The sequence below is a fragment of the Lycorma delicatula genome, chromosome 6 (assembly GCF_047948215.1).
Source record: "Lycorma delicatula isolate Av1 chromosome 6, ASM4794821v1, whole genome shotgun sequence".
NCBI lineage: Eukaryota > Metazoa > Arthropoda > Insecta > Hemiptera > Fulgoridae > Lycorma > Lycorma delicatula.
In genome coordinates this window covers 23,207,535-23,233,385 of record NC_134460.1, presented here as the reverse complement: position 1 = coordinate 23,233,385, position 25,851 = coordinate 23,207,535, and the positions used below count along the sequence as shown (strand labels likewise).

The window sequence follows — 25,851 nt, the reverse complement described above, 5'->3', positions numbered from 1 at the left end:
GAACTGACAAGACATATTACAAAAATATTTCACGTTAATTTACAACAAACAATCCACCATAACCTCTAAACTCTGTAACCAATGTTACCAACATTCCCCGACTTGTCATTACCAGAAATTCATTAGGAAAACAATGGCAGATTGCACAGGTCTAATTTTGTCAATTCTTTTTAATTTTAGTGGTGTATCTTCAATCTTAAACTAATATAAATTTGGTGTATTACTGAATACACTACTTATTCACCCATTTTTTACTAATAGCAATAAAATTATGTTAATAGTAACATCACTTGACATCAGTACTTTTAATTTTAACTAAAGCAGTGAGCATCTTAAAAAAATGATTACATATTGAAATGGGGTATCCATGTGAAACAAGTCTTTTTAATTGGACTATAATTGTATTGCAAATAACGTTAATGTTGTAGTGCGTACGTTTTAGTCATATGTGTATTTTAAGCATTAACTAAAGGCTGCATATAAAACAAAAAAGGCACCCGAAAAGTTCTTGGTTTTAAAAACTAAGGAAAAACTTCCTTTCATCTTTAAAATTGGTGGGCAGTCGATCAGCTGTACATCGCAATTAATCAGATGTAAGTGGGTTGGAATCTTGTTTACTTTTTTGCTTAACTGTATAACGTTTACGGCGTCATTCGACTGTCGGAGTGTTCTGTAATCACCGGTTGCGGGAAGATGGCGTATTCTGTAAATATCTCTGTCGAAGCGCCAATTGAAAATCAAATTCAAGAAATTACGTATGATGGACAAGAAATATATCAACAGTAAGTAAATTTTATAGCATTCTTACATAATATAATGTTTTCAGAGTTTGTGAATCAGTTCTGAAGTTCTAGTTCGATAGAGGGATTGCAAAGTCTATAACTGGAGGTTTATTTAAACTCATGTTCTCTGACTTTTTTAAACTTAATTCTAGAACCTACAAAAGGATATGGTTAAGAGGTTAAATGAATTTTCTCATTTACATACTTTTTTATATATCATATGATCTGGGTTTATTTTAATTACTTTTATTATGATTTTGGTGCTAACTCCTTAATTTTAACTGGACTTTAATAAACTTTTGGGTTAAATTCTACCCCAGAACATCTATCTGTTGGACTGTTACAAGAAACATAAAAATAAAAAATAAATATTTGTTAAAACTATAATTTCATTTACACCATTTTTTAAATGACTTTTTTTATTTTTTATTTACCTAACCAAAAATGATTACACTTGTTTCACATGGATATCAATTTCAGTATGTAATCATTTAATTCATCTGCTCATTTCTTTCTATATGTGAAATAAAATAGAAGGTTCTCTGCACATTTTTAGGTCATATTTGTTTAATAGAAGTAACATTCATTCTGCTTATAAAATTACACATACTTATAGATCAGTGAACATATTTTCATCATATTTATTTGTTACACACTTACTTTATTTAAGTTTTCTTAAATTTCCTTTATTATCGTGCACAATGAAGTTTGTAGTGTCAATTTGTTGGTATAGTTTTTTAGAATAGGTCTTAGGTCTCTCTCATTTTAACATATGTTCTTTATAGCAGTTTTTTTTTTTTAGTTTTAGAATGTTGAAACATTAAGTGACATACACAATAATGAATACAATGTTGATTGTCTTGTATAGTACTGGAATTGGCAAACATTGTTTTTCTGTTAGTAGCTGCATATTCAGATGGAACTGCTTGTAACTAACACATTTTGTTGGTTGGTTTAACTCATTTATTATCTCTGTTATTGTCTTTTTTTTAATTTATTATGAGATACTGATAGTAGAACTATTATTTTTCTATAATTTGTGTGATATTAGAGTTTGTGTTTTATTGAATCAGAACATTGTAGTGTCAATGTTTCTTTATTAAATAAATAGTAGGTGTAGTTGCACATTGTCTGTAATTATATGTAATAGAATTCACTTCATAAGTATTTATTATTAAAAATCACTATTATCATAAAAATTAAATGATCAGAAGGTACTTTAAATGGTAGGTTTTAGAGGAGGCTTTACTTTAGAGGAGGCTTTGATTGTATAATTTTTTTTATACTATAAAAATGTTTACTAAACCATACTGATTGTCTTTAATGAATAATGTAACATGATAGAATTAAACAAAACATCATTTTTCAGGTCATGTTATTTATTTCTCTTGTTTGCTAGGCCTTTGTCTATGTCAGAAAGTCTTGCCAAATTGGCCCAGAAAATTGATTTTTCAAAAGCTGCTTATGAAGACAAGAAAGATACAGGTGATAATATTGACAAAAGTGATGATGAAGGCACTTCAAAAGATTCTGCATCATTCCAATCTTCTCTTTGGCCATGGGATTCGGTTCGAAATAAACTCAGGTAAATTTGCTTTGAGAATATTCATTTATAATAAAGTAATTTTATCTGTCCTACCACACCAGCAGCCATTAATTTTTTAAATGATTATTTTTCTTTTTAGATTTTATGTTTTACTTTGGATTGTAATATAATTTCACGTTGGAAAGCAAAAAATCTTGATTAAAATTTGTGAGCTAATTAGGACAAGTAAATGAGTGACTGTTCAACATTGTGTCCAATTTACATCTTCTAATAGAAGATAAGAAGCTCATTTTTATGTGATGGATGGTTTTCTTGAAGTGTGATGTAAAATTTCTGGCTATTAGTTTTATAACTGTTATTTTTAAAATTGAAATATAAATATTTTTATGCATATTTTATTTGTAATTGCTGAAAATTACATTTCATTTTAACTATATATTGTACAAAAATTAATAAACATTATTATATTTGATATTTTAATCTCCAGGTTAAGAATTTATTTTTAGCTTTGAATAATGCAGAAACAAACAAATGAGGTATTTACATATTCTTCCATTATATGTCAAGAGACACTAATGGCAGTTTTCAACTGGTTTAGTTTAATCATACCCCATAGAATAATGTTCTGCAAAATAATTGAAAATTTTGTGAATTAAATTTATTTTTATTTTTTTAATGAAGTTAAAAAAAATTAATGATTTTAAATGATGGTCTTTTGGCTGATCCCATTTTTTAGTTATTGTGTTTTTTAAAGTATTTGTTTACCTTTCATTAAGGAGGCTAGTAGTAAATGGCGATATCAGCGGGGTTTTTCTGAAATAAATTACAATCTCTATGATGTTGACATCACATGAACTCTGCAAGATACGAATCTTATCATTCCTCTATTTGTACGACTGATACAGGTTTGTTATGGTGGTTTACTAATTAATTTCCATGTATTTTCTACAGTTACTGTATGAGCTCATATTCGTGAGTACAAAATTTGGTGAATAATTAACTGTTTGGTGGACATATTTTCCTGGCAGGCTTGGAATTCTCTGATATGCCCACCATTCGTCTAAAATAATTGTTGATCCTGATTTTGTGTAATTTTTTTATCAAAGACATTAAAGATTGAATGCTTCTATCTAGCACTGTGACAAAAAAACATTCCTTATTTTCTCAGCAATAACCGCCGAAGACCCACTGCTGAGGCAGTATTGCCAACATTATGTTTTTGTTGTGTGAACATACTCTCATTGATTTAAACTGTAATATCAGGTCAGCCAATTTCCACCAGATCGTTAATGATATTGTGAGCATGAACTTCACTTACATAGTTCACTTAAATGTTGTGGTTGATTTCTAACTTGTGTTCACAAAACTTGACTGATGCTTGGCCTTTGCCTAAGCATAACTATACTATTTTCCAGAACCGTAATTTAGATGGTTCTGAAATATATTTTGGCATTACCGTTTAAATTCTGTACACCTCCATGGAGCACATCCACCGGTCTTGCCTACCCATTCATAAAATCATGTTATTCACAACTACACAGATCATGTAGAATGCTGTGTTCCTGGAAAACAAAATAGCATCACTTTCATTTTTAACATGCAACTAAACACACAAAATTCATAATAGATAACAGAAAGAAAAAACAAAACTGGATGATGTCGTTAATTGATGATTTGTAACCAGCTAAATATGGAGCTGTATGAACAAATGCACTATGAACATATCCGAACATGCATAATATGTACAGTGACTCACTAGGTTGATATCATATAAATAAAGTAACAAAACAATTACATAAATTAATAACTTCAATATTACAACTAGGTTAATAATTAACTTTTCTTGAAACATAGTGGAAGAATTCTGGTATTTATTTCCATATATGGGAGGAAAAAATCTTTTTTCGTCGTTAATTTAAATAAGTTTTTATGAACTTCACTTGTTTGGAAAAAAATAATTTTTTCTCTGATTATGTGTTTTTCCTGCATGTTTAACCTATTTCTTGCTCCACTTTTACAAAAATTTCTGCTTCATCAGAACCATTTTTTATAAAATATGCTAAAAGAAATATATTTACATTGTCACTGATATAAAATGAAATTTCATGTAAAACAACTGTACCTGGATTAAATGAAAGTTCAAACTGAAGTTTTATTTTTATTAGTGTAGAGATGGTAAACATGTCTATATAATTTTATATTTATATTTTATGCTTTTTGTATAATTTGCTTATATAAGTATATAAATCATGATAAAAAAAAAAATAAAGAAAATTTTTTAATTCTGCATGCTGTCTTTTTGACTAAGTTAATCTTTTTCCATGTTGTGGTAGAATTGTCAATTTTTTTCAGTCATATTAGAAGCGTATTTCAAATTTGGTAGCCAAATAATTTGACATATATTATTGTGAGTGGTAATTTATTTTGTTTGAAAATAAAGGAACAAAAGGATTTAAATTAAATTTTGTATTAAAATGGAATTAAGTACAGTGAGGTGATGAAGATATTTAGGAGGCTTTTGGCAAAAATGTTATGTTGAAATCAGAAGTTTATGAATGAACAAATGGTTTCAAAAAGGCTGTGAAGATGTTGAAATTGAAACAAAGGTTGGACGTCCTTACACATCCATAACCAGTAAAAATATTGTGATATTGTGATCAATAATTGTCAGATCACTATTAGAGAAGCTGTTGAAGAGGTGAGAATCATTTATGGTTTGTGTAGAAGATTTTGTCGTAACATTTTGCGTATGAAACAATTAGCAGCAAAATTTGTTCCTAAACTGTTGAATTTTCAATAAAACAAACATTGCAAAAACATTACAGAGCAATTATTTTCTGACATTGTAAATGACTCAGAATTACTCAAATGTGTTATAAAAAAACATGGATGTACAATTATGATGCTGGAATGAAGCTTTAATCATCTCAGTGGAAGCTTCCTGAAGAACCAACATCAAAAAGAGCACGCCAATTTGATCGAATTAAGGTTCTTACTGTTTTTTCTCCAATTACAATGGCATCATTCATTATGAATTCTTATCACAGTCGATAAACGGAATTAAATAGTTTTATGCTGTTTTCATGAGGCAATCTGAAGAAAATTATCAACCTCAAATGTTGACAAAAATTCTTGAATTTTGCTTTACAATAATGCTCCAACAAGTTACACTTGTGATTGGTGATTATTTAGCCAAAAATAACACCATACTGATGCCTCCGTCTTCCAGACATTCCATCTTGCATCTTTTTCTTGTTTGCATGGATTAGGAGACTAGAATTACAATCATCTGACACTACAGATTGAATAAAGAAAAAAATATTGCAAGTGAACTTAATGCCATTCCAAAAAATACTTACTACAAATGTTTTGAGAATTGGAAGAAGTGGTGGCAAACGTTTGCTGCACCTCTGTGGGATTAGCTTGAAGGAGAACAATTGTCAGTAGAAGAAAAGTAAATTTATTTAAAAAAATTAAATATCTCATTATATAGGTATAGTGGTTAACTTGTCATCGCAAATAAGTTATCAATAACTGATAAAGTCAAAGATTCTGAGGTTCAAATCCTAGTAATAGTTGCTCTTATGTGGATTTGAATACTAGACTGTGGATACCGGTTTCCTTTGGTGGTTGGGGTTCAACTATCACATGTCTCAGGAATGGTTAGCCAGAGTCTGTAGAAGATTACACCTTATTTACATGTCACACATGTCATCCTAATCACATTGGACCATGAAGGGGGGTTACTTATTGTTCATTACTTGAACAGTTAGCAACATACACATTAGGAAAAAAACATATTTTTATATTATTCTTTTCACATTTCTTCTGTAAAGATGGGATGCAATCTTTTAAACTATTTATTCATTTCGTTTTATTTTATGCTAATCTTTAAATTTGAGCATTTTTTACATCCATCGTAATTATTTGATGCAATCTTACCTTTTCCTCACGTTACAGTTTTTATATCTTTGAAGTTAGTCATTAAATCATTTATTTTTAAAATTAATTCAGTTTGTCATTCCATGAATTTGTAGTTTTAAATATGTTTTTATGGTATACTTTCTATCGCATTTGAAGAAAAATTCTTTTAATTTAGAAATCACCTACTTTATTTTTGTATAGAGAAAATAATTTATAATTAATTATACTTATTAGTCTTAATGATTTGTATGTATTTTTACAATCAGAATACAGTTAGGAAGAGTGTGTCAAAACACCTTATAGTCCATTTTTCTTATTAGCTTTCCATTTTCCTTTTGTGTTTTGGAACTGCCATTGTACAGCCAGGTTGGGTAAAATATTCCTCCCTTGATCTGTGAGTACCATGTGTCTTCTGATATGATCAGGTCACAGCATCAATAAGAAACATAAAGATAACCAACTTATAAAAACAGTTTATATTTTACGTTACTACAATATTATAAACAATTATAATATTGTGTTTCATTTTATCATAATAACAAGTGCCACACATTATTTTTAGTATGCTCAAGGACAGTGCTGCTGCAATAACAAAACAAAGTAGTGTTTGTTTACACTAGTTCCAAATTTTGGTGTATATTTGTGATTTGATCTCTGAATTGCTTTCTTATTTTTATAAATTGTAAATTTAGTTGCATATACTATAAATAAATGATACTTCGCACAATTGCCATTGTCAATCTTCTGTAAAGACAAGAATTTGTTGTATTATTCTATTGTTCAAGATAAACCATGTACATTCACATACTAGTTTCCATTCAGTTACAGATGTCAGATTTAACTTAAATCTTGTTCAAAATGTATTAAAAAGACGATAAGCTGTTTCATCTGTAAAATTAAGTTTTATGTTGCATTTGAAATTGTCAGTAAAGATAGTGATCTAATAAAGTTGCTGTATAGTTTTTGTGTTAGTGAAAAATGTGTAAATTCAGCCTAGTTATAGCTGCCAATGGAAATGTTACTTTAGAAGATACTATATGGTCAATAAATGAAGTTAAAGAAAAAAATAAATCGATAGTCAGATTTAGTTTTTGTGTTTGTGAAATTAATGGCTCAGCTAGAAACAAGATTGGAAAAATATTATCCTAAAACAGAAGATCTTACAATAAATTATGCGCCTAAAAAAAGAGAACATTTACAATTAAATATTACGAATGAAGAACTTGGAATAGTGTTCACATACAAACAGTACTGCTATTAACAAATTTCTGGAAAATAAAAATGAAAATATCAAAGAAATTATTATAAATATTGTTAAAGCTTTAGACAATTTGCAGCTTCATTGTTGAAATCTAAGAAGCATTAAAGAAAAAAAATCAAACCTCTGGATCAGTTGGGGAAAGATATTTCTCAAGAAATTTAAAGGGGCCCCTTTGGTAACACGGCATAATTTAAAATTGTAACTAATCTATAAATAATGTTGTCATTCATTTATATGCAGTTTGCTAATAGAATATTTTTTTTTTTTTTACCCACACAAGGCCAGCCAGTAACCACCTAGAAGACTTTACCTTGGTTCACCTTATGTGACCCGGTGATGTCTAGCCAACACCCTTTAGCACTGTCCACTCATTGGACCTTCCCAATGGGTCCCTCCTGGTTCATTGAAGCAACACAAGCTCCGCTTCTGGATGCCGTGATGCCTCTCCCCAGGTGGACTACTCTCCTCATTCCTACTCCTAGTCAGGGTCTGAGTATGCCCCCATGCACACCCCCCGACCCTTGTGCGTCCACCCTTAAACCTCAAGGGTCCTTAATGCTTCATCAGAGGGTCCCGATCCAGTCACTCTTGTGTGTGACCGGGCCATGACATCCTCAGCAAAACAGCTACCTCCCTGGCCCTGCCTGGTTCCGTGTTTCGACCAGTCTGGCTACATTATTTTTTTAGCCAGCTCCCAGTTATTTTTTTCCCCTTTTCCTTCTTTTTTCTTTTTGTTTTTATCACAAAAAAGGACTAGTAACAGCCTCGCCTATGGGGCATACAGCAGCCCCCCTAAACACCTGTTACGAAAAGCACTTATAGGGTTCCACCTTTACATGACAAATATCATGAAAGCAAAACATGTGATAAGAAAACACAATTATAATAAACATATAAAACTAAGACAATAAATAAACAGTAAAGGAGTCACAGTAGAGTATACATCATAGGACAGAGTAAAATCTCAATACGAGACTAAGGTTTACCGGACAAAAATCTATATAACTAGAGGTCAGTATTCATCTATAGCACATGGCTAAACATAATAATCAGATATAACAGTACCAAAAAAGAGAAACAGAAACAGGCATCTTCTTACAACTAACATACATGAACAGTGGTAAAAACTAATGATATTAAGCGAAAAAAACAGAAAAAGGTCGCCTCCTAGAGATCCTCACCTCCTAGCGTGAACCTTCGATAAGGTTTAGTGTCACATTCTGGTTTAATGCCAGTAGAGCAGTAGTCCTATTCAAACCAGTAGCGAAAATTAGCTCCATTACAACACTCTTGAGGAAGATACATATGAAGACAAAATAGCAAAATAAAGATAATATAAGATAATGTATAAAATAATATAAATAGGTAACATACATGAAACAACGCAATCCAGCTTGAAGTGAAAGTAACTTATATCCTAAATTTTGCATGTCGTGTATCCATCCTGGGGGGTTGGATGGCGCTAATCGCTTCAAGAAGAGCAGTCAGTCTGAGCCCCATTCCGCAGCCTCCATCAACTTGGTCCGTAGGATGCCTGAGACCAGTGCAGACAACCCTGTCAATTGCTCCCTGATTTTCAGCATGTGTTCAACCGTATTGTCTGGTGTTAACCAATCAAGGCCTGCGAGCCTACGCTTCCCAGCCCATCTGTCACGTTCGTAAAAAGTATGAAGCGGAGTGTCCACCTGTCCGCAATAGATACAATCTGGGGTTTGTCGGATCTTGAAGGCATCTTCATGCACTCTCTCCATGCACTCTTCTAGGAGGAATTCCACGCTCCCTGTCACTCCATCAGTTGCCGTGCGACATTCTTCATTGTTCACACGTATGGCTCTGATCTTAACCGTGGGAATGCCTGCGATACCCCAACCGCGTCTCCCGATATATTGCGGTATGCAGCCGAAATCCGAATCGTCGCACGACGCTGCTTTTTTTGTCGGTCCAGCGCTATAATCCATACCGGCGTACATGACTGAAAACATCGTTACCGTCACCAGTAACTTCCTCTTGCTGGTCCGAGGTCCCTTTTATGTCATCATCAGTCGTCCAAGTGCCACACGGTTGTTTTCACTTTTCGCCGCCGCCTCACGAAGATGGGTGGTGAAAAGCCCAGACCGGTCTAACCAAACACCGAGGTATTTCGCCCTACACTGCTCCAATACCTTTACTCCATCAATATCCACTGCAATTGGCGCCTCCCAACTATCGCCAATGTCGCCGCTTTTTAGGAGGCAAGCCTTATGCCCTTCCTCCGCAGCCATTCACTCACTCTCTAAACCGCAGCACTGGCAACGTCTTCCACCTCTTGCTCAGTGTGGCCGGCGACCAAGAGGGCCAGGTCATCGGCATATGCGACCACCTCTGCCCCTTCCGGTAGTTTCATCTTCAGGACGCCATCATATACAAAATTCCACAATAACGGCTGTGGTAGTTCACATCATTTCAAAATTTACTAGTTCCTCTTCTGTATTCAGATTAACCCTCCGATCGTGGAGGTAGCTGTTGACAATTGCTATGATGTAGTCGTTTAGGCCACTGTCTCTAAGAGCCTCGACGATCACCCTCCAGGATACGCTATTAAACGTGTTTTCTACGTCGAGGAGCACCACTAGGGGAATTTGGTGTCGGCGCCAGGTTCCAGCCGCACGTTCTTTGGTCCAATTTACCACATACTGCACCGCGTCGATGGTGGAACGCCCCTTCACGAAGCCAAACCGGGTCGGGGAAAGTCCTCCTGTAGAGTCAATTTCGGCCCAGATACGGTCCTCGAGCAACCTTTCGTAGAGTTTTCCTAGGAAATTCAACAGACAGATAAGCTGAAAATTTTTTTTCTTCATGTTCTCCAGTTTTGGGCTTAGGGATGAGGACAAGCCTGGACTCCCTCCAGCATCAAGGAGAAAGCTTTTTTATTCAGAGCAGCATTAATACAATCCAAGACCGCCCATGGATGGTGGTCGGCCAAATTCTTTACTATGATTCCTGGAATTTCATCGGGCCCCGGACTCTTCATCCAGCTGATTCTGTGGGCTGCCCGGCACAACTCTTCTTCCATGAAGGGCCTTGGAAATCCACCTAGGATCTCCTCCCCATCCAGATTCTCAACTGGAATGAGACCTCAGACTGCCCCCATCGCCTGACTTCTTGACAAGAGGGGGAGGCGTTTACCAAATCTTCATGGGTTATTATTCGTATCTCCCTCATGGGAGATATCCCTCCCCCATGGGTTATTATTCATATCTTCAACAAGCTTGCCCCATGCCCCTTGCTTTGCTTTCCATATCTGTCCCTTAGTTGCCTTCTTTCCACACAGTAGGTCTCCTTTGCATTCTGAAGATAGTCCAGATGCCTCCTTCTGGCTCGAATCAAAGCCCTTTGGGCTCTAGTAGCGTCTGCTCTCAGGGTCGCAATGTGATCATTCCACCAGTAAGCCTTTGAGGGAGGTCAGCAGCAGTCACTTTTTTCCTCAAATTGGCCATTGCCTCAATACCTTCTCTCATCTTCACTTTGATATTCACCTTATCCCTGCTGTACAGAGCAGTTCCTCACCAACTGAGGTCTTTACTTGTTTCAGCAGGCTGGCATAAGTGATGCGTGGTTGGCTCAACACAACCGTCTTTGTTTTCGGTTGAGGTTTTGGTTGAGGTTGTGGTGCTTCTCCGAAGAAGCAGAGCAAAACATCTTGTGAGTGCTGCCTGGCCCAAAATTCAACTGTTTTCCTGGTCAGTTTGCCAAGCCTTCCCCTGGGAACTACCAAAACAAAAGTGTCATCAGCGTGACTGAGAACCCTGTCTAGTCCAATCGTCACATGGTCTACTGCGTCTATGCCCTCACCATTCACCAGAAGAACATAGCTGTCTCCCATAGGCTTTAATTCCTCTGTTTCCCCAAGAAGAGTCTGTTTCCCACTTCAATTGTCTGGGCTACTTGCCCAGGAATGCGTGCGTTCCATGACAGTCCCTTAATCGCAGAAGGTCCTCATGTAAGCATCCTCATGTATTTTGAGTATAGGCTAGTGGGATCCTGATGGACATCAGTATTTGCACTCTGCCCCTGTCCCCCATCCTTCAGAGGTCCCTCTTCCTCTTTAGTCTTTTTGTACAGCAAAGGAGACCATCTTCTCTCAACCACTACCTTCAGGTATGCAACCGTTCCAGACTGAAGGACTTGTTTGATCTCAGCTTGTCGGCCTCAAAATGTGTGCATTCCTGTTCATCGAAGGGCTCCTTCCTCTAATTAACCCAAGCCTGGGGGTAATGCCTTCAATCCAGTTCTGGACTCTCGCCATTTTTGTTTTGAGGTCCGGTCGTCCTTCTTTAATAGAGTTCATAAAATCCTGTAACTCCTCAATGTCCTCCAACACAGTTTCTATATCCACCCTGTCCTCATCATTGCTGCTGGGAGGGCGCCTCCTCTTCCTTGCTTTATCCATATCTTTGGTGTCTGCCAAGATCCGGTGAGGTGACCTCCATCTCTGGTGACATAGGACATGAATTAACAGGTGCAGGGGTGATGGTGGTCTTCCTCCTCCGCTTCCTGCTCGTTTTTTCCATTATAGGTTGGTCTTTCTTACTCACAAAGGCCATAATCAGTGTTCACTAGGGGCATTCCCACAAAAAGTGGGATGATTTCACAAAAGTCCCCACAAGTGTCCCTGCGAGTGACCCCATTTGTGTCCCTCACAAGTGGTTGGGGTAGTGATTCTAATGGACTAAGTTAGCACTATCTTCAAAGATTGTTTAGTCTTATTAAAAAGTATTCACCACACTAGAGTTGGTACACTTGCAACAATGGCAGGTTCTCGCGTCTTCTCCTACGGGGTTGGGATGCTTAGATTTGACCCCACGTTAGATGTAACTTTTCCTCTGTTATCTGTCTCCCACCCACATTATTTATCTCTGCTAAATTTTTACAGTAAAGTGACTGTGTATTTAAATCAACGCAAATGCAACGAAAAAATTTTATTATTTTAAATGTTGATACAAGACTTGATGTATTAAAATGACATGAAAATTGCTAGCTATAGTTTCATGTTAGGTAGTTTTGGTGTGGGATTTGTTATAAGTAGGGCTCAAGGTTTCAGTTAAATTTCTATAAAAATTATATTTTTATAAGATTTGATAAATAGAAATATGGTACTTTTCAAGCCCCTGCTGTTATTAAACATTAGTTATTACTGATAACTCTTTCTTTGTTGTATCTAACTATTATTAGTAATATCATCTCTGGTAAAGATAGGGAAACAAAATATTTTACTTGTATAAACTATAAAATCTTCAAGGAAGCATTATAATTAGAATACCAAAATTATGAGAATGATTTGCATATTGCTAATTGATTATACAGTTAAGAAATTCTGGAGCTGTTTGGGGTAGTGCTTATTATACCAGTTTATAGTCAATTAGAATGGTGTAAAAACAGATAATAAGTTTAATTTCAAATGCATAAAAATACATTCATTCCCATTTAAGGCCTTATGAATTCTTCATACATTATGGAGAAAAATAAATAATCTGTGTGACTGAAGTTAAAATTCTGAGAAACCGTTGTGATTATTCTCTCCCTTAAAAAAAAAAAATTAGTTAGGTTGGACCATAGATAAAAAAAATCTGCTCTCATCTTCGGATAAATATTGGCCAGTAACAAAAGATTTAGAGTAGACGTGTAAAAGTTGCTTGGTGTATTAAATAATAGCATAGATGTTTTATTCAATGATATTAAACAAATTGTCTGTTCTGAAAAAGCTTTTAATAACACCTTAATTGTTTTTTATATTCGGAGTTTAGATTTATTATCAAAACTTGTTTGTAGAATCACTTTTTCGCAATCCTTATATAATTTTTTGTTTAATATTATATATTTTTTCTTTATTGTATTCATTTTGGTTTTATTAAATTACACATGTTTTTGATGATTAATTCAAGAAATTATTTGATGATATTTTGTTTTTATTTAATTAATTCTTTTACTATTCTTTGTGATTTTGTTGAAATGTTAATTTAATGATTTATTTTGAATGTACTTAAAATACAAAATAAAAAAGATTTATTTTGATTGATTAACTGATATTTAATCTCCAAAATAATACTAACTTTTTAATTTAGATCTTATTTTGAATGCAAACATATTTCCTAAACTGCTATTATAATAGTTAAAAAATAAGTCTTACTTATGTTCACTGTTGTGGAGGCCAATGCAGGCAAATCCTACATAATTTGATCGGACGGGTCCCTGTTGATTTTACATTGTTACCACATGAACTTGAATAAATAGGAGTCCAAAAACTCTCCACAGCATTTGCATGCCTTGTAATTGGATTTCAAAAGTTAACTGAGTGATTAATAGTTCGATGTGTAAAGTAAAATTATAAACTTATAGTTTAGGTATATAATTATGACTTCGTCAAGAATCAGAAATTATGTTTGTCTCAAGTCTAATGCATACCTTTGTAACACTTAATAATATTTATTTTGTTCAGTTGGGGACCATAAATACAAAATATATATTTTTTTTCTCTGGAAAAATGAGGGTAAAATGTCTCTATATGTCTTTCACCTTGAAAAAAAGAGCTTTTTCTGTTTCCATAATGTGGAAACAAAAGTTTTGCAATCGGTTATAGCAGCAGTAATCACATGAAATTCTTCGTTGCTAAACTTAAAACTAGTATATTCTCTACTCCGTAATTATAAATGAAATGAAAGCTGGAGACAATGAAAATAATGCTGTGTTAAATTTTTTGACTAAGTATTGGTGTAATTTAGATTATTCTTGTTATTTTTTGTACGACTATTCAAAATGACAGATGCATTTATAAAAAAGTTTTTGTTTAATAATTTGGATGATATCCACCATATCAAGTTTTCCTAAGGTGATTTGTATTTTTTGTTGACATTTGGTAAACAGTTGGAATTTTATGCTAATCTTATTGTAAATGCTATGATAATTATTTATGTAGTTCTGAAAAAATTGTATTATTTTATAATGTTGTAAGTTTACTTTTTTAAGGTAAGATTTATTTATCTTTTTATTAATATTGTATATTATGCAAGATTATTATATTACAATTAAATTTTATTTTCCTGATATTATATAATATGCTATTAAATATATCTGTTATCAATGAAAGAATAAATTATTATTTTCTTTGAAATTTTTATTTCTATTCTTGTTTTTTTATATTTTCATTGCCTGCTTTCAGTATAATCCCATAACTCTTGATTAAATGTAGTTTATGTTTCATCATATCTTACTAATTTCTATTATATTAGAAATTCCCTTTTTAAATTGTGTAATCTACTACCATGTTTAAACATTTTGTTATTTTGAACTCGGGCACAAAGAATGTATGTTCTTATATTTTTTTGGTTACTTCCTCATAAAGAGTTTTCTTTAGAGACCCAATTGAGACACTTTTGTACTCAGGAGGTTGGCATCATATTTTACTAAAAGTCAGTAGAATGAAGAAAATATTTCTTCAAAATTATAACCGTTGTTCCATTTATTTTTCTACATGTTATTCTAAGCATAATAGAAACAAAACTTTGTGTTGTATGTAAAGATATGTATAATTTAATGAAATTATACAGAAAATACCTAACCCATAAAAATATGAATTTTTTGTTTAGCTATCCTATCCTTTAGAGAAAATGTCCAAATCTTAATCAAAACATGTTTATTACCTACAGGCCTTAAATAAATTTTTAGGGCACAGATTTTAGTGTGCTTATGGAAAATTAAAATTACTCTATTAATTTGAAGCTCATGTGGGTTGGGCACTTTCTCCAACTATACAATTTTAACTAATAATTACAGTAATATACAATAACAGCAATATAGCCATTAATTGTAGATTGATATTTTTTTTTTATGCTCATCAATTATTATATATGCTCAGGCTTATATATGCTCATTATTTATATGCTCAGGCAATTATTAATTAATAATTAATTAATGATTATTATGCATGCATATAGAGTATGAGAATATATAAATTACTCTTTCTCTATACTTAATTTATTTTCATTTAATTTTTTAATTCAATAATTTGTTCCTAAGTAATAACAAATTTTGAACTTATGCTCATTTTATGAATAATAAGTATCATTGTATCCTTAATGAAAATGTATTATTGTAGTTAATATATTTTAATCTTAGTATTTAATTTTTACTTTTGTAGTTTGCAATGATATTAAAATAATAATATTTGTGAATAATTCAAATTTATTAATTTTTTTTTGTATATGTTTTATTATTTATTCTAGGAGTGCCTTAACTGAAGTGTGTGTACTGGCTGATGTGCTACAAATTGCTAAAGAAAAGCGTTATTTGGTTTTAGATCCTATCCAACAAGACAGCTTAGATACTAAACCTATGGCACAAGTCTACGCCAGAAAAAAGGTACAAAATAAAATGTTTTACTTTTGCCAATCAAAATAAAATGGTGGATTTGATTCCCGATTTGAATTGAAACTAATAAGTAATGACAACGGTTTGTTTTCAGCCATATTTTCTTGTAATACTTTGGAAATTGATAATACATAATTTTGATCCTAAATCTTTAAGAAGCTGGTTTTGGCATTTGGTAACAAGCTGAGTGATATTGAATTATTCCTTTAGGGTGTCTCATTAAATATTGGTATAATTTCATTTAATGATCATTTGTTTAACACAATAAATCTTTTCATTTTAAATGAATTAAAAACCTTCAAGATTCCAGATTTTTACGCGCATACTTCAGGTCATAGAGATGGGTTATCTCTAGTAAAGTACAATATAGATTTTAAAGTCAGAACTGACCTCAATAGTTTTAATGAGGATTTTTGTTTTGATGTTTCTTATGTGTAAATACCCTCTCCAAATATGTTAGTTGTGTTTATTTATAGAACACCAGGCTTTCATATAAATTTTGTGTTGATTAAAACTTTTGGTGACTTCCTTCATTTTTAAAAAGCAAGAAGTACCTTTTATTTATATAGCAGGAGATTTCAGTATTGATTTACTGAGAAATAACAGTCATGAAACTAAGTTCATAGATTTAACTTTTACTTGTGGTTTTAAGATAAATTTTAAGGATCCTACAAAAATAACAGTAAACAGCACTTCTTGTATTGATAACATTTTGACAGATTTGTTTTTGATATAGATTTAAGTTTTTCTGATCATAATTCTCTTTTTATAACTCAGCCAAAAAAAAAAAGACAAGAAAGACCAATACTTTGTGCAAAGATGGATTTATAGTGAGAATTCTTTAAAATGTTTTCAGATTGTTTAACTGAACTTGATGTGCCTGATATGCCTTGCATGAATATGATGTTCAGTGACTTTTTTTTTTGAGTAAATTTATTACAGCTTTTAACTGTGTCTTTCCTGTGTAAACTTCTATTAGTAAAGAATGTGGCAAAACTAATAAAATTGGATAACAAATGGTGTAAGGTTCTCTGCCAAAATTAAATCTTCATATAGAAAGCAGATTTAATAGATCCCTACTTTTTGATTTATGTTAAAAAATATAAAAAAATATTCAATAAAGTTGTTAGGGCAATTAAAAGAATGGTGAATGATAAATTCATTGTCAGCTGAAAAAAAATTAAAAGCAACATGGAAAATTGTTAATAATGAACTTATCTTAATAAAAAGATGTACTTGAGTATCCTTACGCCAGGATTCTTTTATTATCTACTTGAGTAGATAATAAAAGAATTGTAAACCCCACAGCAGTAGCTGAGAATTCATATATTGTTTTAATGTTGTTTCTAGATTAAATATTCCACCAGCTAAAATTCCAACCACTGTGAAAGCTCAAAATTGGGAATTATTCTATGTTGATGTGATTTCAAATCACTGTGTGATCAAAGCTATATGATCGCTTAAAAATAAGACTTCATCAGGCTGTGTCGATGTTCCTATTAGTATTTTTAGGACAGGTTAGGTTTTATTAGGATTGGTCAGCTTGTACCTGTTTTGGCAAGGATAATTAATTTATTTATCTTGTAGGACACGAGTCTTTCCTGATAGGAATCACCTCAGCACACTTCAGCTTCAGACTTCTCAATGTGGTTTTGGGAAGAAACGAGGTATTAAGCATGCTTGTGTGATTTTGAGAATGGGATGTCATCTGCTTTGGATGACTCTCATAGGATAGCTGGTATTTTCTGTGATTTGTACAAGACTCTTGATTGTGTTGATCATTTGCTTTTGTTATATAAATTGTTCTTATATGGCTTTTCTGTGGATTTGAATTGGTTAGCTTTTTTTATTTAGCTAACTGTATGCAGAGGGTATATGTGGTTGGAAATGGCTTTAAATATTATTCTCTGGAAGTGCATTAGGTATGGGATGCCACAGGGTCTGTTGCTGGCCCTCTGTAAACCTTATGTTCATAAACAACCTACCACAAATCATCAGTGAGGATTTCATATTTTTTACTGCTAATAGAACATTATTGGTTGGGGTATGGAACAATTTTGGAGTTGAGTGATTCACTTAGGGGTGCTCTGACCTGTATTAAAGACAGGTTTACTAGTAATGGTTTCCTTATAAATGTGTTCAAGACTAAGATTATTAGTTTTAAATTGATGGAAGCTGGGCCTTCTTTGAGTAAATGTGGTTTTACTCTGGCTGAATCACATAGTTTTCTGGGAATGCGGGTTGACAAAAAATTGGAGTATGCATATTGATTACCTTACAAAATTAATTAATTCTGTATGTTTTGTATTTTCTGCCATTTCCCAGATTGTCTCATTAGATATAAGACTAATTTTGTATTATACTTATTTTCAGTTTACTGTCATATGGGATTGCTTTATGGGGAGATTTGGCAGGACGAGAGTTTTTAAGGCTTAGAAAAAAATTATCCATATAATTTATAAAAGAGTTCCTAACATATCTCTTAGGCCTCTATTCTAATTCTTGAAAGTGCTTACACTTCCTAGCTTATACATCTGGAATTATTAATATATATTCACAATAATTCTGAATTAAAAAACAAATTTACCTTTAAACATGATTGTAATGCAGGAAAACACCTACCACTTCCAAAACACCATTATCCTTTTATAAGAAAAGTCCTCAGTATAGAGGGATTAAATTTTAAAATAAACTGTCAGAAAGGATGAAAAACCTTGGTCCAAAATGTTTAAACAGAATGCTTGTGACTTGCTCATAAAAACACATGTTATTCAGCAGATGAGTTTCTGAATGATTAGCTGTGGGGCATTATCAAATGTTACTGTTGTTTTATGCACTTTTGTGTGTTTTTTATGTTCCTAATAATGCCCCAACTACCTCACTTAAATTATTATATAGTGTTAATGTGCAGAAATAGAAAATAAATAAATGTAGATACTGTATATAGTGAATATGGTTAGAATTAAGACTTTTTAGATAATAATAAAAAAAAAATAATAATAATAGTTTGAACTTTTAATCTTCAATTTAATGTGGACTAGGAAAATTTTTGAATTCTGTGTTTCATTCATTCTGATATTCAAATTTCTAGCATTGAAGGTTACATTAAAATTGGTTCCTGTTCTAATGAACCATTCCAATTCATATTGTAATGATCATTGATTGTTGCATATTGTAGTAGCTGTTACATCTACAAAAATTCTAAAAATGGTTGCAGAAGTTTCTATATGGTAGAATTATGAAGAAAATCTTTACATATCAAAGATTACCATATACAGATGGACATTACAGTTTTATAAAAATATGTCTTACTATTATTTTATATAGTTTTACTATGTGTTATGTAAGCACTGTTTAATTTTTATTTTTACAACTTTTTTCCTCACAGGCATTAGCAGGAGCTGCTGCAGTGCTTTTGACAGGAGCTGAACGTCTCAGAACATCACAGAATGAAGCTGCAAGGAGTAGGTCAACTCCTGATTTTCATATAGAGTTGTTAAGGTTGAGAAAAAATTGGAGGCTGAAGAAGGTTGCAAATACTATTGTTGGAGATCTTAGTTACAGAACAGGTATTGATAGACAAATAGCAACAGCTTATATTATGTGCAAATTAATGATTATTATCAATGTTCTATTGTGTGTTGGTGCTAATCCTAAAATATTTCTTACATCTCCTAAATTACCTACTCTAAGCATCTTTGTCTTCTTGGTGGCTTTTAGCCCCCTCACTTCTCTGTAGTATTAAATTAACTAACATTTCCATGTCTTACTTGTCAACCATCAACCTAAATAATTTTACTAGGTTATGCCAAACTTTGCTTTTCTCCAATCCATCTTTGATTCTCTTCAATCACAACTTTATCAAATATTTAATTTTGCATAATCTGTTGTAATACTACATTTACAAAGCCTTTTATAACTATCAGCGTGTAAGTTGGCATAAAAAATTACTAGCATTTAGCAAACATTTGGCATGGCACAAGGCTGACTGAAAACATTGTCATTTTATATAGGTGATATTTATAACCAAAAATACATATGATACTATTTAATTAAAACTAGTATCCCAATTAGTATTGTTATTCTAAATAATTATTTTTTCTACTCACTTTACTGCTATAGTTCACAAACTCCAAAGTCGCTGTCATCAGAAAATTCTAAAGAGCTCATGTCCGATTCTGAATTCACATTTATCACAAAATTGTCGAATCATGCCCATCATATATATCTTCAATGTATTTTTTCCAATGTTGACAATATGCTTGCAGACATTGCTCCACTCAGATTCAAACAATTTATGAAATTTCTCTTCATTAACTTCTTTCTTATTTGACTCGTATATAAGTACAGCTTTGTTAATGAATCCTTTATTACAGCTGGCATGAACAATATTAATTGAGCTCTTGGATGTTGGTGTTTTCCAAACCTCATGGAGGTTTGTTGTGTCTACCCATGATTTTGGTGTCACATGGCTACTGTGAATGTAGGTTTCATCTGTGTAATCTGTCTTCCTTCTTTGTGAAACAGGGAAATTTGTCATAAAATTTCATTCTTTGCATTTTAATATCATGCCATTCTGTCAGTATTTTCTAGTTGTCTTCTGTTTTTTTTCATCTAAATACCATTTTACATAATATTCTCTTTAAAGATCTTCCACTCCCTTTGAAATTAATTTCACTTTTGCGAGCTTTTTGCATAATTCTCTTCACTTGAACGCATTTTTCGGTTACATAAAATTTATTTATTAAACACCTCAAAGCATCCATGTCAAACGAATCTAAATTGCATACAGCACTGGAGCGATTTACATGTTTTACATGAACATGGATGGCTTCTCAGTTTCATTTGATTTTCCTTCTGCTATAATTCCTTGGAATGTTTGTTTTGATACTTTTGTTGCTTGAACAATCGTATTCAGCACTTCAGTTATCCTCACTATTCTGGTTCTGGTATTTTGTAAAAAGACATTGTAAACATTGAATACAATTTCCCTTGCCTGACAATGAACTACTGTACCTTTTCCTCCTAACTTGGGCATTTTAAAAGAAAATAACTGTATTGAAATATTAAAAATTTTCATGACTGAATTTATGAGAAAGCCTTAAATGAAAACAACACAACAAATAGTAAAAATTCACAAACAACAAACAAATAGTAAGATACACTAACTCTATTCTTTCCATTAAGTAAAATATACACCGCAGTAAATGTTTCTATAATAATCACTTCTAGAACATAATTACAAGTGATGTGTGACATATGATTCTTCACTGCACAATGATTAGAGTAGATTAAAAATAAGTAAATGAAATTCTTAGAATTGCATGTTGTGTTTACAACAATTCATAAATAGCACATTAGTCATGTATGATTCATGAATGATTCTATTATTATTAGTTGCTATACAACAGGAAGTAGGCCTAGATCACATCAGTGTATAATTTAGAATAAAACTCAACAATTACATACGCTGCAGCAAGTTTATGAAAACTGTTTTTTATATATACCATACCACAAAAGACATATAGAAAATGACAATGTTTTTAGAATATTGTCATTTTTATAACTCTTGTAACAGAGGCCAATGCATGCAAAATTCTAGTTCATAGGCTTTCAGAACCTGCGCCAACATTTGTGCCGGCGAGTCTACTTTGTTAATTTCCTTCTGTTTTGAATCCAAAACTTTGCTGAAATGGTATTACATTTCAAACATTTAATGTAATTTTGTGAATTTATGCTCCCCTGGCTGATGACAGATTTAGGTTTAGGTATATTTTTTTATGTAATCCACTTTAATTCTATTCATCTATAGTCAAGTTCTAAAGCATCGGTAACATCAGTTTATTTTTGTATGACAGATCAATTGTGAACCAGATATTAGTCTAGCCTGAAAAAGATTATTTTGTAACTATTTTTTACCTGTTAGGTAGTAATTTGTTTATATAAATGTATTTTTCCTGTTTTTTATTTTTAGCGGGATCAAAGTACTCGCAGACTGGTATGTTTGAAGTAACTAAAGCAGAAGATGAAGAAATAAAAAGTTTGAGTCCACCTTCCTCACCTGGTGCTAGTACACCTACATCAAAACTTAATTCAGCTTTAAGGGTATCTGTACCCAGTGAACTTCAGGGTGTTGCATACATTCAGGTTCTTTGTAAAAAAGGTAATATTTATTTATTCATCTCCTTAATTATATATTTGTTTGTAAGTTATTATTTGTTAGTTTTCATTTATAAAGGTAAACGAGTCCAATATATTATCTTTGTTTTTGTATAGGACTTTTTTAACAGTTTGCATAACAATTTATTTTAAAGTTTGTGCCTGATTATTTAAATTAATATATCTTAATAAAGGCTCTTATACAGGTGATTCCAAATTGCACTGCAATCTTTTGGGTGATGATTCTATAACCAAAAATAAAAAAAAAAATTTCATCTAAACAAAGGTCAGAAAACAGTTTGTTAATGAGTTTCAGCCTGCGAAACATTTAGCCTTGCTTTCTGTTTCCTCTGTGAAATTAAACCATTCTTGAGGTGCAAATTGAGGGGTAGATTTGTTGCCTCCTTATGGTTTTTGATCTAAAAACTGATTAAAAGTAGTCCCAGATCTCATTTAGGTTTTAAGAAAAACAGGATAAAACATGAACAGTTTTATTGGAAAAAAGCACTTTTTTAGGTTTAGAATAAAATAACTGTTAATTTACCAGTAACAAATAAAATTTTCTAGTTTATGAGAAAATTGATGTAAATAACATCTATTAAAATTAAACATAGATTCAAGAAGTTCAACTTTAATAAAAAAACAAAAGACACAAACTGGATTGGAAAAGTAATTGGAAAAGAGATTTTAAACAGAACAATTTTCATCAGTGCTTGAACAACATAATGTAAAGGAAAACAAATAGAAAACTTATCAGTGACAGAAAAAAATTACCTCCAAGGCTTCATTGAGCCTTGATGGTAAGGTATCAAAATCAGGTTATAATAACTTTTGTACATGTGTTGTATGGAATGGATATAAATGTTGCTCCTATAACGTTTGCCACACACTTATTACAAAACATGAAAGCGATGTGACAACCTTCTGGTGCTTAGGTGGGAGATATTTATACCCCATTCAATATTGCTATAAATTGACAACATATCTGTCAACTCTCCAAATGAAAACAAATTTATGGTATCACCGTTGTGAGTGATTGACTGAACAATAACAGCAAAAACACTACTCAAATGAATATTCAAATGCTAGACACAACTTAATTGTTGATCAGCTGTTACTGTCAACATATGAAAAAATAACAGTTTTTAATGTTTTAGAGGGATGTCTTTAAAATTTATTTTTATAATTTTTAATATTTCTATGTAAATTGTTCTGTTTAAAATCATATCATTTTTCTGATCCAGTTTGTGTCTTTTGTTTTATTAAAGTTGATTAAATCTTCTCAAATCTGCATTTAATTGTAATAGGCTTTATTTTTATCAGTCTTCTCATAATTAAATACTCTGTAAAGCTAACTAGAAATTTTTATTTGTTTATTGGCAAATTAACACAGTTATTTTATTCCAAACCTGAAAAAGAATGTATTTTTCGACAAAACTATTAGTGTTTTATAGTGGGGAGCGTATGGCTATGCACATAGGCTGACGGCTGGCTTGCTGTACTATTAACTAAAAAAAATTTGACAATGTACTGCACACTATGTAAGTATACGGAGCTATACAAGATGTTTTCGTAAAGGAATGACTATCTAACTGTTCCACCCGTCCCGTCCTATCAGTCTATCTGTCTCACATGCAATGTGCACAGCTATACACTGCCTACTATACCCTGTTTTTTTTTTAAAACCTAAGTGGGTTAGAGGTCTGTGACCACTCTTATTCAATTTTTTGGATCAAAAACTGTAAGGAAGCACCAAATTTATCCCTTGATTTGACCCCAAGAATTTTAGTACGGTTTAATTTCACATAGAATCTGGGCTAAATATTTTGCTAGCTGAAACTCACTAACGAACTGTTTTCTAACCTATTTCATTTATTTTTATATGAATTTTTTTCTTTTTTTGGTTATAGAATCATCTCTCGAGAGATTGCTGTGTAATTTGGAATTAACTGTATATCGTAAGTGATGTGAAAGTATCACACTGCTATATGTTTTAGGATATTTTAAGAGGTTTTTTAGCATAGATTTTCTTAACTGCCTTTTTTAATCACTGGAATTTATGCAATGAAATAGTTGAAATAATTCTTGTAAACCTTTCTTTCAAGTAATATCTTAATAACATTGAGAGAGTCAAGTAAGGAAATTGGACATTTGCCTAAGAATATGCTGAATTATTGGAGAATTTTTCACATACTACAAAAATTCACTCTTCTAAAAAAAAGAAACAGAAAAGAAAAATGTTATGATTCCATTTTACTTTGCACTTATTTAATAAGTTTCTAAATGAAACAATCGTAGTGCCGCCTTGTTTCATTTGATGCATGACATGTTACACCCCATCCTTTTGATAATATCATTGCCTAACAGTGGTTTTTTGTACTCTTACTCTGGCTTGAGACTTTAAATCTTAATAAAAACTCCATAAAAAATAATCTCCATAAAAAAAAATCTTAATAATAAACTCCATGAATTATATTAATCTTAACATTCATCAGACCCCACTGTTCATAAATTAAATATATTTGCCATATTTGCTTGAATATACTTCGACCCTGAATATAGGTCAACCTCCCAATTTTTTAATTTAATTTTCAGGCAAAAAAAGTTGTTAGAAATTTTTCCGCTACCAAAGAGAATTTTATTACAATAAGAAATTCATTTATGTAATTACGTAATATTATTCGTACATTTATTAAAAATGTAAAATTGTGTACAAGAGTTTTAGGAAGAAATATTCTGAATGAAATAATGATTGCAATCTTTAAATTTTTATTTAAATTTTTTTGCTATAGATTCATGAAAAAAATTGTATTTTAAAAAACACTACTTACAAAAATTTATACACAACACTTTAATTTATCAATGCTGCCATCTGAAAATAAAATGTTGGTTTTATTATTTGAATCATACTTCCACAGAATATCATCTTCAGTTCTATCTAATATCGCCAACCGGGCTGGTCTATTGGTTAACTCATCATCGTAAATCAGTTGATTTTGAAGTCAAGAGGTCTAAGGTTCAAATTCTAGTAAAGGGAGTAGTTACTTTTATACAGATTTGAATACTAGATTGTGGATACTGGTGTTCTTTGGTGGTTGGGTTTCAATTAACCACACATCTGTACAAGACTACACTTCATTTACATTCATACATCTCATTCATCCTCTGATGTAATACCTTTTGGTGGTTCCGGAGGCTAAAAGAAAATGAAAGTTCCATCTGATATATTGCTAATGCAATTTTTTAAATCCTTGTTTAACAATATACAGTGTTATTAAGTTCTATGATTTAATAATCCACTCATACATAATAAGCTCGCAGGAGATATTTTTTTTATTCTTCCAGTTGGAGTTATCAGATGTAGGGAATTGTCTATTGCTTCACATCCTACAATTATAATTTTTTTTAAGATTGTCTTTAAAAGACTTATTCACAACTACATCTAAAACAAGTATTAACATGGATTGCTGTCTTCTAAGACCTAAGTTTCTGGACTAGACTGCTTTAAGCCAATTTTTGACTAAAGATTCATTCATCCAATCTCTTTCATTTACTTGTACAACAATGTTTTTGAGTAGTGTTTCTTTTGACAACATTTTTCTGTTTAAAATCACAAATGGTGGCAATTTTGATACATCAGATAACATACATAGAGTGTAACAGTTATTTTTTCATTTCCACATGATTTAATTAACACAAATCTTTATCTTTTTCGTTGATTGTTGTGTTTGTAGGCATGCAAAAAAAAACAGGAGTTTGATCAGCATTACCAATTC

The 25,851-nt window shown here is 32.0% G+C and overlaps 1 protein-coding gene across 1 annotated transcript in view; it reads left to right on the top strand.

Annotated features, from left to right (window-relative positions):
• The first annotated feature begins 629 nt into the window (after positions 1-629).
• MED17 (mediator complex subunit 17) overlaps positions 630-25,851 on the top strand; it is a 44,942-nt gene continuing 19,720 nt past the window's right edge. The window contains exons 1-5 of the mRNA XM_075369372.1: positions 630-782; positions 2,182-2,367; positions 15,772-15,907; positions 19,305-19,485; positions 21,891-22,079. Coding sequence (XP_075225487.1) covers positions 694-782; positions 2,182-2,367; positions 15,772-15,907; positions 19,305-19,485; positions 21,891-22,079 — 781 coding nt within the window. The 5' untranslated portion in view covers positions 630-693. The remainder of the gene's footprint in view (positions 783-2,181; positions 2,368-15,771; positions 15,908-19,304; positions 19,486-21,890; positions 22,080-25,851) is intronic.